At 36.3% G+C, this 15,775-nt stretch overlaps 1 protein-coding gene across 5 annotated transcripts in view; it reads right to left on the bottom strand.

The window, feature by feature from the left end:
• Positions 1-15,775, bottom strand: part of GREB1L (GREB1 like retinoic acid receptor coactivator) — a 260,458-nt gene that overhangs the window by 97,715 nt on the left and 146,968 nt on the right. For all 5 annotated transcript variants that reach the window (XM_033837607.2, XM_033837608.2, XM_073790574.1 and 2 more), the window contains exons 5-6: positions 13,289-13,465; positions 1,366-1,542 (exon numbers count right to left, since the gene is read on the bottom strand). In XM_033837607.2, the coding sequence (XP_033693498.1) occupies positions 1,366-1,542; positions 13,289-13,465 (354 nt within the window). The remainder of the gene's footprint in view (positions 1-1,365; positions 1,543-13,288; positions 13,466-15,775) is intronic.

The raw sequence follows: 15,775 nt of genomic DNA, 5'->3' as shown, positions 1-15,775 counted from the left end.
AGAATTTCCAAGTTTATTGGATACATGCAAAAGTTAGAGGCAGTTTTCTATAATCTTCTATCTATGACGTTCCTTGAAGAGCTACTGTATTTTGACTGAAAAGGATATCTCCACGTTATGTATATTATATGCAAATATGTAGTTTGATAGGTATGTACATATATACAATTCCAATTCCAAAACAGAATGACTATAAATGTGAGGCTCCAGAAGCCACCCAGGATCATTGTGTCACAAACTATTTCACAAATGTTATTATTTACCAGAAAGGTGAATTGTCACTGAGCACTAAATAAGAACTTAAAAATATTTTATGCAACCAAAACAAAAGCTAAAAAAAGGCAGTTAAAAGGCAGGGAGGTGATACCTATCCTATTTTTACTCTTTTATTAGGGTTCATGACATTTAAAATGATTTTTCTAGAGGAAAAGTCTTTAGACTTTATCAGGATAAAGAGTTATCTATAATTTACCACGCTTACAATTTAGTGGTCACAGCACTGATCACAGTCCAGATGATCCCTGCCTCAGAACATGTAGCCATTTCCTAAGGAGTTATATAATCTCTCCTCAAATGCAACCAGGAGTCATTATGGTGAAGGATTCGGAAACAAATCTTCAGTTGTAATTTGGATTTACTATGCTATTTTTCATGGTCAGGCCAAAATCTTTCACAAACAGAAATATTAAAGACAATTATTCTATTGTCTTTAACAATATAATAATATTAATAATGGAGGGGAAATCTCAGCATCTAAGAAACTGCTCATAAGAATTAGATGTCCCACTGCATTAAACAATGTACAGAACTTGTGGCAACTCCTATCAACCACAAGATGATGTGACATTTCAACTGGATTCATTTTCAAAAATAAGTTTAAGTTCTTCCTAACTGAAGAGAAACAAAACTTTGTCAACTTAATACTGCCTTTTCCCAGGTATGATGAAGAGAGCATTATTTATTCCAAAGTTTGCTTAGTTCTAATAGAAAAATGAAGACTCAAGAATTACCAAAGACCCTAAAAAAAGTAGAAAGAGCATCTGACCAGGAAACTGACACTTTGAAGTCCTCTCTAAATGACAGAAGAGCTAGAAAGAGCCCATTTTTCCCCAAGAGCTGTATTCCACACCCCTAAGTGACAAATACAAGGAGAAATACCCTTTCCCAAATTTCAATAGTTTCTGTTAAAAACAAAAAGGAGCAAGTCAAATAACCTGCCAGAGGGCTTTACATTTTTGGATTGTCTTCTGAACTTGGGATATTTATCTATTCCACACCTGGATTCTGAACCCCGTATGGGTCACTTGTCAATACTATCGTAACATCCACATTCCCTTCCCGTTCCCTCCCAGAAGCTGACGCTACCTTTCCAGCAGATAAGAGGTCCCTTCGACAGTACACCCTGGGAGCTTCTGACTAGGTAGTACTTTAAGTGCTTCTGCTTCTTTGGCTGGGTGGTGAGCTTCAAGTTTATGTGGTTGGAAAATTCCGTGAAATACCGAAATCCTCTTTCTCCACAGCCGATACAGTTTCCAGAAAACCCTAAAAGGAAGAAAAACAAAGTTACTGGTGGCCTTGTTTGTTGTTACAATACTTTCACATATAAAAAACACAGAAATATTCACTCTTTGGCTTGACAACTTCCTAATTTTGAGGAAATAATTCAAAGGAAAAAAAACATGTACAACAATTTAGCAGTTATTTTATAACAGTGAAAGACTGAAAATAATTTTTAAATGCTCTAAAAGGATAATGGTTAAGGAAATAGAATAGATAGTATCATATGATAGAATTTATATAATTAACATAAAAAATTCTGGTCCTAGAGATATCTATTATTTCTTCCTTACATATTCCCTTCTTAACCTACTGGCTCTGGTTCTCCACCCGACCCACCATGTGGACTTAACTCCATAGGCACAATTGATTAGACTGTGGATCAATATTTGACCCAATCTAGGATAGTCAGAGTCTCTCTCCTGGAATGCTGAAATAAATACAAAAAGAATCAGTCATATGGTACTGGACCCTGGATATGTAAGGTTTTGTAAAACTGGAACCCAAGTCAGGGCTATGCCATCTAGGGTATGGGAGAGAGCAAACTGAGAATTGTGAAGAGGAAGCTGGTCTCCAGATAGGAGAGCACGAACAGAGATGTATAAACTCAGGGCATTGTTAGCTTCCTAGTTTCTATGAGATCTAGGGAACACAAGTTCCCTAAGGGTCCCATTTCCTCTCTGTTCAACCCCTCTTTATTCAAACTAGCTCATTATTCCTTAGACTTAACATCAAACAATTCTCACTCAGATTAATCAAACAAAATAAGACTTTCAGTGATCTTCTTGGAACAGAGGACATGGCAAGAAGAAGAAATGGAGAAGGATGGGAGGATGAGAGGTCATGCTTTGCTTGATTGGAAATCAAATTTTCAATGTCCCTTATTACACAGAAGAAAAGTGGATAGTAAGAGAGTGAGTTCTTCTGGTTGTGAGTTATGAGGACATAACATATGTATGGCCATATTGGCAAATAAGGGCATTCCAAATTTCATAAACACAATATCTCTATATACAAATAACTAAATGAAAATAAATTCACTTATGGAATAATACACTCTTTTAAAACCACCAAACCAACCTGTTTCATAATTAACAAAGATACATAAGGAGAGTAGAGAAAGACCATGAGGATTAAAGACAAAATATCTCACAATGTCCCAATCTCAGGATGCTGACAATCAATTCAGTACATTTAGAAATGGGCATTCCAATTTATTATTATTTATTCAATAACTTTTTATTGAGCACCTACCTACATGCCAAGCATTTTGCTAAACATTGGAAAAACAGTGGTGAACAAGAGATAGTCCCAACTTCTGGTCAGTTACATAAAATTAGTAATTCTATATAATTAGCTTATTACCATCATTTTATAGAACTATAAACATCAATATAATTTCATAAATTATTTAAAACATATTCAGAGATGGATTGCATTTGAGAGCATTTGGCTATTTGTCTAATACCTTGGAGCTGTAAGCCAAAAAAAGGAAGATGTCAATAACTGCCTAGTTTACCAAATTTCTAAAGCCAACCATCCATCTAACCATTCATCCACCCGTCCACCCGTCCACGCATCCATGAATGCATGCATCCATCCACTAATGCATGCATCTATCCACCTGTCCATCCATCCACCCAACAAATATCTGTACTCTACTATGTGCTAGGCACTATTTCAGGTACCAGGTTTTTAGCACTGAACAAGGAAGACAAAACCACTGCCTCCACAGAACTTACTTTCTGATGTGATCATTATGCCTTGATAGAAAACTGGCTGACCTATGAGGCAGATGCAACATACCCAAAACACAATAAAACTAAGAACCTTCATCTGAAATAGAGACAGTGCCAAAAAATGAGGCTTATCTGATAGGTCCAAGTAGTTCATCAAAGATTAATGTGAGAATTAGAATTAACAAATTACTGGGGTTAGATTTTATCTTTTATCTTTTCCTCTACCTGTTTTCTGAGGTGAAAAGCAAGACTTGAGCATGAAGAGGGAGAAAAGCAATGGATCTGGATAATCTTCAAAGAAGAGAAACTTCACAGTAATGATGAGAATTAGCAATATAAAAGAGTAAGAACTTTAGAGTCCATTTTTAAAACTCTGTATAGTTTCTGTATTAACTTTGGTTCAAGAGAGACTTTATCTGCTCAAAGTTCTTGCTGTCACTATCACAATAAATAATATCTCTTACAGCCAAATTACCTTTCTAGTTTTTCTAGCAATCAGGTCTTCGAATTGCAAGGCAGATTTGGGGCATATGTGTGGCCAAGTGATCAATTTATTTTAAAATCAATTCCCCCACAGTCTTTGGAATCTGCGTAATTTATATAAAAATTTAGACAAATTGATATTGGAGTCCACAGGGATTCTAGAATATTTTAAGCTTAAAAAATTTTCCCCCTATATCTTTTTAAAATTTTATTTGTTTTTATTTGTTTTTTTTTTTTTTGTCCACACCGTGCAGCTTGTCAGATCTTAGTTCCCCAACCAGGGATCGAACCCAGCCCCTCTTCAGTGAAAGCACGGAGTCCTAACCACTGGACCACCAGGGAATTCCCTCCACTATATCTTAATGCGTACTAAAATCAACATCATAAGTAAGAACTGTTAGATGAATATTAACTTTTTGACAATAGAGTAATGAACATATAAAAATCTCATTGTGCTTGTTCAAGAGAAAACTTTTACCATTTTACTGTACTACACTTGGAGAAGTGGTTAATAAAAAATTATGAACAAAGTTCCATGTCTATAAGGGTGTTTAATAAATATGACAGAATGGCAGAATAATTACCATTTAAAGAGCAAGTACTATATGCCAGGCACTGTGCTATTGGGTACCTTATAAACATCATCTGTTTGATCTTTATAATCCTGCCAGGTGGGCATTATTGCCTCCTTTATATAGATGAGGAATCTGAGACTTCAAGAAGATAAGTAGCTTGCCCAAGTTCTTAAAGTGCTAACTAGAAAATCTGGGATTTAAACCCAGTTCCAATTCCAAAGCCCATGCTCTTTGGTTTCATATTCCCAATTACAAAGGATTATAAAATCTATTATTCTGATGGTGTTTTCTGTGTGAGTCCCATGATGTATTCTAAGAGGATTCCTCTAGTCATGAAGAATCATTGAGCAAAAAGACATTATAAGAGATTTTTCTATGTCTTCAGTCAGAGCCACATATGAACTGTTCCATTCGATAAAACTTTGATGCTTTTAAAGGGCTTAAAAGAAGTTTCCCAAAGTTGTTCTACCAGAGCCAACTAGGTTCTTAGCTCTGTGATGCAAAAGACTATGTCTTATCATTAGTGTGCCCACATATCATAACCTAACGTGATTTTGGGAACAAATACTGTTGAATGAATGAATGAACAAACGAATCCTTGGATCTTCTTTGCTAATTTAGTCCAATGTATAAACTTTACCGTCAGGTGTCTATATTAAACCATCTGCTCAATTTCACTGAAAGAAAAAAAATGGATATTTTAACAAATGAGAGCCTATGAAAATGAAAATTACCACTTCTTTTCCTATGAACCAAGAGAAGGCTTTGAACTGTAGTTTAACGAACGTTTATTAACCATGTGCAGGATCACTTTCTGACTCAAGATATTGATCTATGTATTTCTAGACTTTCTGATGATGCTTTATAACTTGGAAGAATGCGTCAAGCTAAACAAACACACAGCTCACTGTAAATACAATTCTTGAATTCTTTGCCCTCTCCTTTCTTCTTCGTTTTTACTGATATTCTTGCTGAGGACATGTATCTGATTCTATCTACAGGAACAAATTCTGAGAAACAAAAGCAACTCCAGAGAAACACAGCAGCAAAAAAAAGTAACAAACCTCACATGCCCTCTTCTTTCTTTCTTTTTCTTTCTTTCCTTCTTTCTTTCTTTCCTCCCTCCCTCCCTCCCTCCCTCCCTTCCTTTCTTTCTTTTTCTTTAGGCCACGCCACATGGCAGCCATGCGGGATTTTAGTTCCCCAACCAGGGATCGAACCTGTGCCCCCTGCAGTGGAAGTGAAGAATCTTAACCACTGGGCTGCCAGGGAAGTCCTTACATGCCCTCTTATTTGCCTTTTTAATTATTAAAAGTTAATTTAAGGGGTTTGAATCAAGATAGCAGAGTAAGAGGATGTGGAGTTCACCTCCCCCATTGAACACATCAAAAATACATCTACACGTGGAACAATTATCACTGAAAACGAACTGGAAACTGGCAGGACTCCTGTACAACCAAGGCTGTAGTGATCAGGTCGAGACCTGTGCCCCTAGAAGAAGACTCAGAGAAAAATAGAGATTATGTGGGTGGACACCCACCCTGTGGAGTGAGTGGTCTGAGCCACAGATTGAGTGCCCCAGTCCTGGGGTTTTACGTGGAGGAGACAATCCCACTTGGCTGGTTGGAGGGCCACTGAGACAAACAGGAGGGCTGAGGGAAGCCTAGACTACGCTCATGAGGAGTGTGCACGCTGGCTTGCCCCCAAGCAAGGTGGAGAGAGGTCTGCTCTAGCAGCTGCCGGGTTTCTCACAACCTCCTTGCCAGGCACCCCAGTCCAAGCTGAGCGAAAGCTCTGGTGCTGCTCACTCCATGCCACAGTGTGGGATATAGAGGTGACCTGGTGCCACAGTGGGTGGGTAGCAGCCATCACTTACTCAAGCAGCACGTCAGAAGCGTTCCAGATCTCTGACGCAGCTGTTCCACCATAGCCCATCCCCTGATACACACTGAGACTCCATGTGGGTCCCACTTGCACTGCAGAACCTGGGGGCAGTGATCGGCTGTGAGGGACAAAGGGGACTTGCCCCAGAGGCTGCATTTGAGTGGAGCTGCAGGTAACTACACAGGCAGTGCATCAGACCTCTGTCTGTGGCCGACATGAGCCAAGAGGCTGCACAGGCTCCACTTGCTTCAGCCCTCCACCCCTCTGGGGCAAGGGTCCCCACACAGGGAGAGGAAAAAACACATACTTACAGGGAAAAGAGCCAGCATGAGCCCGACCCTCAGGGCTTCTGCTCCAGCAACTTGGGGTCAGACTCTGCCCCCAATACAGTGGTGATGGCCACCAAGCAGAGGGGAAGCCCTGTCTCACACCCAACTTCAGCTCTAGCCACTCCATCTCCAGCCCCACCTCCTACCTATGTGACAGCTGCCAGCACACCCTGAGGAAGGATGTGACTTGCATCCACATCAAATCCAGCTCTCCCAGCAAAGGCATAGGCCACATGCAGTCTGTATAGGGATGCTCCCACATAAGGACACCCCTTCAAGACTGAAATAAGTAACTGTTTCACCTGAATTCATAGAGGCAGGGAAAGCTGAGCAAAACAAAAAGACAGAGGAACTACTCTCAATTGAAAGAGCAAGAGTAAACCCCTGAAAAAATAAACAACAAGACAGAAATAAACAATTTACCAGATAAAGAATTCAAAGCATTGGTAACAAAAATATTAACTGAATTAGGGAAAAGAATTGATGTACACAGTAAACACTTTAACAAGGAACTAGAAAATATAAAAAAGACCCAATCAGAAATAAAGAACTCAATAGCTGAAATAAAAAACACACTAGAAGGAATGAATAGGAGACTAAGATACAGAAGAACGCATAAGTGATCTGGAAGATAGAGTAATGGAAATCACACAATCAGAACAACAAAAAAGGAAAACAAATTTTAAAAAATGAAAACAATTTAAGAGATCTCTAGGATATAATTAAGTATACCAACATTGTCATTATAGGGGTCCCAGAAGGAGAAGAGAGAAGGGGATCAAAAACGTATTTGAGTTAATTATGACAAAACTTCTCAAACCTGAAGATGGAAACAGATATCCAGCTTCAGGAAACACAGAGAGTCCAAAAAGCGATGAACCCAAACAGACCCACAGCAAGACATGTAATTAATATGACAAAAGTTAAAGATAGAGAATTCTAAAAGCAGCAAGAGAAAAACAAAGAGTCATATACAAGGGAATCCCCATAAGGCTGTCAGATGATTTCTTTGTAGAAACTTCACAGGCCAGAAGGAAGTGGCATAATATATTCAAAGTGCTGAAAGGGAAAAACCTGCAACCTAGGATACCAGCAAGAATATCATTTGGAATAGAAGGAGAGATAAAGAACTGCTTAGACAAGCAAAAACTAAGAGTTTGTCAATATTGAACCTACCCTAAAAGAAATGTTAAAGGGTTTTCTAAAGTAGAAAAGAAGTAAAAATCTATAGAAAATGGAAAATCCCACTAGGAAAGGCAAATATATAGTAAGAACTGAGGATCAACCACTTAAATAAGCCAATACAAATATTAAAAGACAAAAAATTGTAAAAGACAAAAAATTGTAAAAACTGTAACTACAATAAATGGTTAAGGGATAAACACATTAAGATGTAAAATATGACATTAAAAACACAAAATGTGTGGGAGGGGGGTAAAAAAAGTAGGTCTTTTAGAATACGTTTGAATTTAAATGACGATCAGTTTAAAACAGTAGATATACTTACAGGTCAACATATATGAACCCAGTGGTAACCACAAATCAGAAACCTACTAGAGATACACAAAAACTGAAAAGAAAGGAACTACTGAAGAAAATCATCAAACCACAAGGGAAGAAACAAAAGGAAGAAGAAATGAACAGAGAAGAACTGTAAAAACAACCAGAAAACAAGTAATAAAATGGCCATAAGTACATAACTATCAATAGTTACTTTAAATGTCAATGGACTAAATGCTCCAGTCAAAAGACATAGGGTAAAAAAATAATAATAACAAGAGCCAAACTTATAGTAATAGAGAGTAGAATGGTGGTTACCAGAGGCTAGGATTGGGGGGGAAAGGGCAGATTAAAAAAATAAGGAAAAATGGTGGTTGTCAGGGGTTAGAGGGAGGGGGTAATGGGGAGTTAGTGTTGAATGGGTACAGAGTTTCAGTTTTGCAGGATGGAAAGAGTTCTGTGGTTGGATGGTGGTGATGCTTGCACAGCAAGATGAATGTACTTAATACCACTGAACTGTACACTTAAAATGGTTAAGGCGGTACATTTTATGTTATGTGTATTTTACCACAATAAAAAATTGGACACACAGAAAAGACATAGGGTGACTGACTGGATTAAAAAATAAGACCTTTTTATATGCTGCTTACAAGAGACTCATTTCAGAGCTAAAGACACACACAGAGTTTAAGTGAGGGGATGAAAAAAGATATTTCAGCAAACAAAACTGACAAGAAAGCAGGGGTAGTAATACTTACATGAGACAAAATAGACTTTAATACAAAGGCTATAACACACAAAAGACAAAGAAGGGCATAATATAATAAAAGGATCAATACAAGAGGAGGATATTACACTATTTAACATATATGCACCCAATACAGGAGCACCTAAATATATTAAGAAAATACTAACAGACATAAAAGGAGAAATCAACAATAACACAGTAATAGTAAGGGACTTTAACACCCCACTTACATCAATGGACAGACCATCCAGACGGAAAATCAATAAGGCAACACAACAGACCAACTGGACTTAGTAGATATCTACAGGACATTACATCCAAAAACAGCACAGTACAAATTCTTTTCAAGTGCACATGGAATGTGCTCCAGCAAAGATCACGTGCTAGGCCACAAAACAAGTCTCAACTAATTTAAGAGGACAGAAATTATATCAAGCATTTTTTTTCCAAGCACAACAGTATAAAACTAGAAATCAATTACAGATAGAAAAATGGGAAAAGAACAAACACATAGAGACTAAACAACATGCTACTAAAAACCAATGGGTCAATGAAGAAATCAAAGAGGAAATCAGAAAATACCTCAAGACAAATGTAAGTGGAAACACAGCACTCCAAAATCTATGGGATGCAGCAAAAGCAGTTCTAATAGAGAAGTTTATGGCAATACAGGCCTTCCTCAAGAAACAAGAAACATGTGAAATAAACAACCTAACCTACCACCAAAAGGAATTAGAACAAACAAAGCCCAAAATCAGCACAAGGAAGGAAATAATAAGGATCAGAAAGAAAGAAATAATACAGAGATTTAAAAAAACAATAGAAAAGATCAATGAAATCCAGGAGCTGTTTTTTTTGAAAGATAAGCAAAATTGATAAACCATTAGCCAGGCTCACCAAGAAGAAAAGAGGATACAAATAAGCAAAATAAGAAATGAAAAAGGAGAAATAACAACTGATACCACAGAGATACAAAAAAGCCATAAGAGAATACTACAAATAGTTATACACCAACAAACTGCACAACCTAGAAGAAATGGACAAATTTCTAAAAACATACAATCTGCCAAGACTGAATCAAGAAGAAACAGACGATTTGAACAGACTGATCACTAGCAGTGAAATTGAATTTGTAATGAGAAAACTACCAGCAAACAAAAGTCCAGGACTGGGCAGCTTCACATGGGAATTCTACCAAACATATAAAGAAGAGCTAATACCTATCCTTCTCAAACTATTCCAAAAATTGAAAAGGATGGAATACTCCCCAAATTCATTCTATGAGGCCGCCATTACCCTGATGCCAAAACCAGACAAGACATTATAAAAAGAGAAAATTACAGGCCAATATCTTTGATTAATACAGATGCAAATATCCTGAACGAAATATTAGCAAACTGAATCCAACAATCTATAAAAAGGATCATACACCATGATCAAGTTAGATTTATTCCAGGGATGAAAGGATGGTTCAATATTTGCAAATCAATCAATATGATACACCACATTAACAAAAGGAAGGATACAAATCACATGTTCATCTCAGTAGATGCAGAAAAAGCAACTGACAAAATTCAACATCCATTCATGATAAAAACTCTCATCAAAATGGGTACAGAAGGAACATATCTCAACATAATAAAGGCCATTTATGACAAATCCACAGCTAACATCATACTCAAAGGTGAAAAGCTGAAAGCCTTTCCTCTAAATTCAGGAACAAGACAAAGATGCCCACTCTTGCCACTTCTAGTATTGAAAAACCTAGCCAGAGCAATCAGATAAGACAAAGAAATAAATTCAAATTGGAAGGGAAGAAGTCAAACTGCCACTATTTACAGATGACATGATACTTTTTATAGAAAAAACAAAAGTCTCTACCCCAAAACTATTAGAACTAATAAATTCAGCAAAGTTGCAGGATACAGATTAACATACAGAAATGTGCTGCTTTTCTATACACCAATAATGAATTATCAGAAAGAGAGAGTGAAAAGTAATCTAATTTAAGATCACATCAAAAAGAATAAAATACCTGGGAATAAGCTCAGCCAAGGAAATGAAAAACCTATACTCTGAAAACTAAAAAACACTGACGAATGAAACTGAAGATGATACAAAGAAATGGAAAGATATCCCATGTTCTTGGATTGGAAGAACTAATATTGTTTAAATGGCCATACTACTGAAAGCAATCTACAGATTTAATGCAATCTCTATCAAAATACCCATGACATTTTTCACAGAATTAGAATAAATAATCCTAAAATTCATATGAGACCACAAAAGACCCTGAGTTGCCAAAACAATCTTGAGAAAAAAGAACAAAGCTGGAAGTATCACCCTCACAGACTTCAGACTCTACAACAAAGCTACAGTAATCAAAACAGCATGGTACTGGCACATAGACACATAGATCAATGGAACAGAATAGAGAGCCCACATCTAGGTTAATTAATCTACGACAAAGGAGGCAAGAATATGCAATGGAGAAAAGACAGTCTCTTCAATAAGAGGTGCTGGGAAAACTGGACAGCTACATGTAAAACAATGAGATTAGAACATTTCCTCACACCATGTATAAAACTAAAATCAAAATGGATTAAAGACCTAAATGTAAGACCTACAATCTAAAACTCCTAGAAGAGAATGTAGGCAGAACACTCTGACATAAATCATAGCAATATTTTTTTTGGATCTGTCTCTTAAGGAAAAAGAAATAAAAGCAAAAATAAACAAATGGGACAAATGGGACCTAATTAAACTTAAAAACGTTTGCACAGCAAAGGAAACCATAAACAAAATGAAAAGACAAACTATGGGATGGGAGAAAATATTTGCAAATGATATTACCAAAAGGGGTTACTATCCAAAATACATAAACAGCTCATACAACTCAGTATCAAAAAAACAAAATACCCAATCAAAAAATGGGCAGAAGACCTGAATAGACATTTTTGCAAAGAAGACATACAGATGGCTAATAGGCACATGAAGAGATGCTCAACACTGATGATTATTACAGAAACGCAAATCAAGACAACAATGATATAATCTCACACCTGTCAGAATGGCTATCATCAAAAAGTCTACAAATAACAAATGTTGGTGAGGATGTGGAGAAACGGAAACCCTTGTACACTGTTGGTGAGAATGTAAATTGGTGCAGCCACTATGGAAAAGGGTAATGTGAGTTCCTCAAAAAACTAAAAATAGAACTACTACATGATCTATTAATTCCTGTACTGGGTATATAGCCGAAGAAAATGAAAGCACTAATTTGAAAAGATACATGCACCCCAACGTTCATGGCAACATTATTTACAATAGCCAAGATACGGAAGCAATCTAAGTATCCATCAACAGAAAAATGGATAACAAAGATGTGATACACACACACACACACACACACACACACACACACACACAATGGAATATTACTCAGCCACAAAAAAGAATGAAATTCTGCCATCTGTTGGAACGTGCATGACCCTAGAGGGTATTATGCTTAGTGAAATAAGGCAGACAGAGAAAAACAAATACTGTATGATATCACTTACATATGGAATTCAAAAAATAATACAAATGAATGTATATAGCAAAACAGAAACAGATTCACAGATATAGAAAACAAACTAGTAGTTACCAGTGGATAAAGGGAAGGGGGGGATGATAGGGGTCAGGGATTAAGAGATACAAACTATTAGTATAAAATAGATAAGCAACATGAATATATATTTCAGCACAGGGAATTATAGCCATTATCTTGTAATAACTTTTAATGGAGTATAATCTGTAAGAATATTGAATCACTATGCTGTACATTTGAAACTAATATAATATTGTAAATGAATTATGCTTCAATTTAAAAAAGAATAATTAAAAAGTAAACCCACTCTTTGTCATTTCCCATGATGTAGGAAAGCTATGTTGTGAAAAAAGTCCAAAGTAATACTAGAAAGTAAAACAATTCTGACATAAAGTTAAAACATTTTACATCATAGGTATATTCCTAGTTATCTTGATTGAACTAATGCTAAATATAAAATGAGAATCACATCAATCAAGTGTAGTTAGAAATAATGGGTGGTAGAGAAAAACTACCACTGACTTACAAAGTGGATAATCCACAGTTGAATAATTGAGAGTTGATTTGATATCAGATCCAGATCAATGACTCTATGGAGAGTGAATCCTACTTTATTTCACAAAATATTTATTTTTGATAAATTGTATGGTGTTCTTTAATGCTAGTTTTAAAAAGTCTCTTCATTAAGGTGAATGTTTTGAGAGTTAATAAAAAAGTGAAAGCTAATTTTTAAGAAGTTACAAAATGAAAAAGTGCTTCTTACTTAAACTAATATGTAATCCCCAGCTAATTCTGTGATTTTAAAAATTCTGTGATAATTTAAAATAAACTTGTATTTTAATTCCTTTATCTCAGAAGGAACTTTATAGGTATGAAATACTCACCTAAAAGTGCATTTTTTCCATGATCATCTGGTAGAAATCGCTTGTCTACAGCACACACTAGGATGTGTTCAGGAAGATTGGGAGACTTGGCCCCCACCAGGAGGAATCCTGCTGGGATGTCGATTTGTTCCATACACAGAGATACCAAACGCAAATCCTTTCCTGCTTGACAAAAACCTAAAAACCAGTAAAAAAGGACACAGTGGAATGTTTAGAGAGTTTATAACTCCTCATCACCCATTTGGAGACTTGATTACCTGTGGGAATCACTATTAAGGACTAAATTTAAAGTCCATGTACTCCAACCAAAGACACATCTATCATATGTGCTCCTCTGAGCAGAGCTAAAAAGACACTAAAAGGAGGTATTTCCAACTGTTTTAGCCAACACTGACGACTTTATATTTTCTGATCCACAAGTAAGCAAATGATAAATACACAGCAAACTCTGAAAAACATATGGAATTTTTATGTGCACATAATATAGTATTTTTACTTTCAATGCAAATTCACTTCTCTAAATGGAGACAATCATAGAACGCAGATGTTCTCCATTTCATATAGGAAGAGACTGAAGCTCGGAGTTTGGTGAATCATAAATGAATGGATCAGAACTAGAACTCAGAACTGTTTAGGTTACTTGCACTAGGTAAGACATGACAAAACCTTACATATCAATTTACATTCCCACCAACACTGCAAGAGGGTTCCCTTTTCTCCACACCCTCTCCAGCATTTATTGTTTGTAGATTTTTTGATGATGACCAGTTTAAAAAAAAAAAAAACCTTACATAACCACTTTGTAACCATAATGTATTACATTAATTCATTAGTTCATCATTTATTAAAAATTATTTGCAACAGATGCTGTCCTAGGCCTGGGGATAGAGCTGAACAAAGTATACCTTCCTCTAAGAACTCACTTGTAGTCAATTAGAAGAATGTATAAGGAACTGATAATTACAAAACAATATTACAGAGGACAGCTATGTTCTGCTACAAAGCACCAATCTCCACATCTTCTGGGAAATGATTCCCACCACTCTAGTTACGTGATTTCCCTGGACAGCTGTGATATTCCAGATTGAGCTGCAGCTGGCACCCAGTCCAAGATGGGCCACTGGAATATCCCACCTCTCTGGTCATAGCTGATCAGTCCAGGTGTGGGTACCCGACATAAACCAGGACAATGGAGGATGGACACCTAACTCTCACACACAAACCTGAGGAGACCACCATCATTATTACCCAATACAAAGTGCGCCAGAACCATGCTAGGTTCTCCCAGCATCAATTCATATTATGATGTTAACCAAATGCCAAGAAACAGTTGGATGCCATCAGTTAGTATATGAGAAATAAAAAGAAAACAACATCCAAACATTGTATGAAGCTATGGTGCATAGGAATCTGCGGTATGGTCTGGATAATTAAACCTCAAAAGCAGACACAATGAATTACAAAAAGCAAGAAATCAAAGACTAGAATGATAAAGACACTGGGTTTCAACCATTTCACGCTTGTAGATCCCCTTTTAACATTAAAAAATTCAAATATAACTTCTAGTGTTCACAAATTGAGAAAAATAATATCAAAATGTTACTGTGAACTCTTTAACAATTTAAATGAATCTGTATTTTATTATTCACAATATCATCTATATTTATTTGGACAATAGTCATTTATACATGAGTCATATTATTTATTCAGTTTACAAACATATTTTGGAGCCTATAGATACATAGAACCCTTAAAAAAATCTGCTGTCCCCACCCCCATTAAGGGACAAAACTCACAGGTTTGAAAGTTGGGAGATGATGATGATGATGATGATGATGATGATGATGATGATGATGATGATACTAGTGGCAGTTAAAATTTATGGAGTGCTTAACATAAGACAGGTACAGTGCTAAACACTGCAGAGATTTTCTCATTTAATTCTGTCAACAACTCTAGCTAGTTATCACTATCTCTTTTTCATATATGGAGAAAATGAGGCTCAGAAAGGTAAGAGTATTTGTCCAAGGTTACAAAATGAGTCCCATAATGTCCAGTGATGTAAGACATGGAAAGTTTGCTATATAAGAACAGGTAAAAAGCTTATTATTCAACTTGGCCAAAAAAAGCACTTAAGAATAGTTATAATCCAGAGCTAAAATCTGGAGGGGTGAACACAGACTTTTTCATGAAATTCTGAAATACTAAATCTAGGGGCATTTTAAAGTCTTAAAAGGAGCATTAATTTTTTTTAATCAAAGGAGTTATTAATTTGTGTAGAGACAGTAAACCTAGAAACATCTCCCCTAGGAGGTAGCACCTTTATTATGACTTTCTCCAAAAGGCAAAACATAAAAGACCCTCCCAAATGGTGTAGAAAATTCAACGATGAGAGGTTTATGATTACCTATTGATGGAAACAGGATGCTTGAGGAGCTTTCTCTGTCACTAAGTAGTAGTACTACAACCTTTCTAAACTTTCAGTCA

Source organism: Tursiops truncatus, chromosome 13 (assembly GCF_011762595.2).
Source record: "Tursiops truncatus isolate mTurTru1 chromosome 13, mTurTru1.mat.Y, whole genome shotgun sequence".
In the NCBI taxonomy this organism is placed as follows: domain Eukaryota; kingdom Metazoa; phylum Chordata; class Mammalia; order Artiodactyla; family Delphinidae; genus Tursiops; species Tursiops truncatus.
The sequence above is the reverse complement of the archived record's forward strand: the minus strand, read 5'-3'. Positions and strand labels throughout refer to the sequence as shown.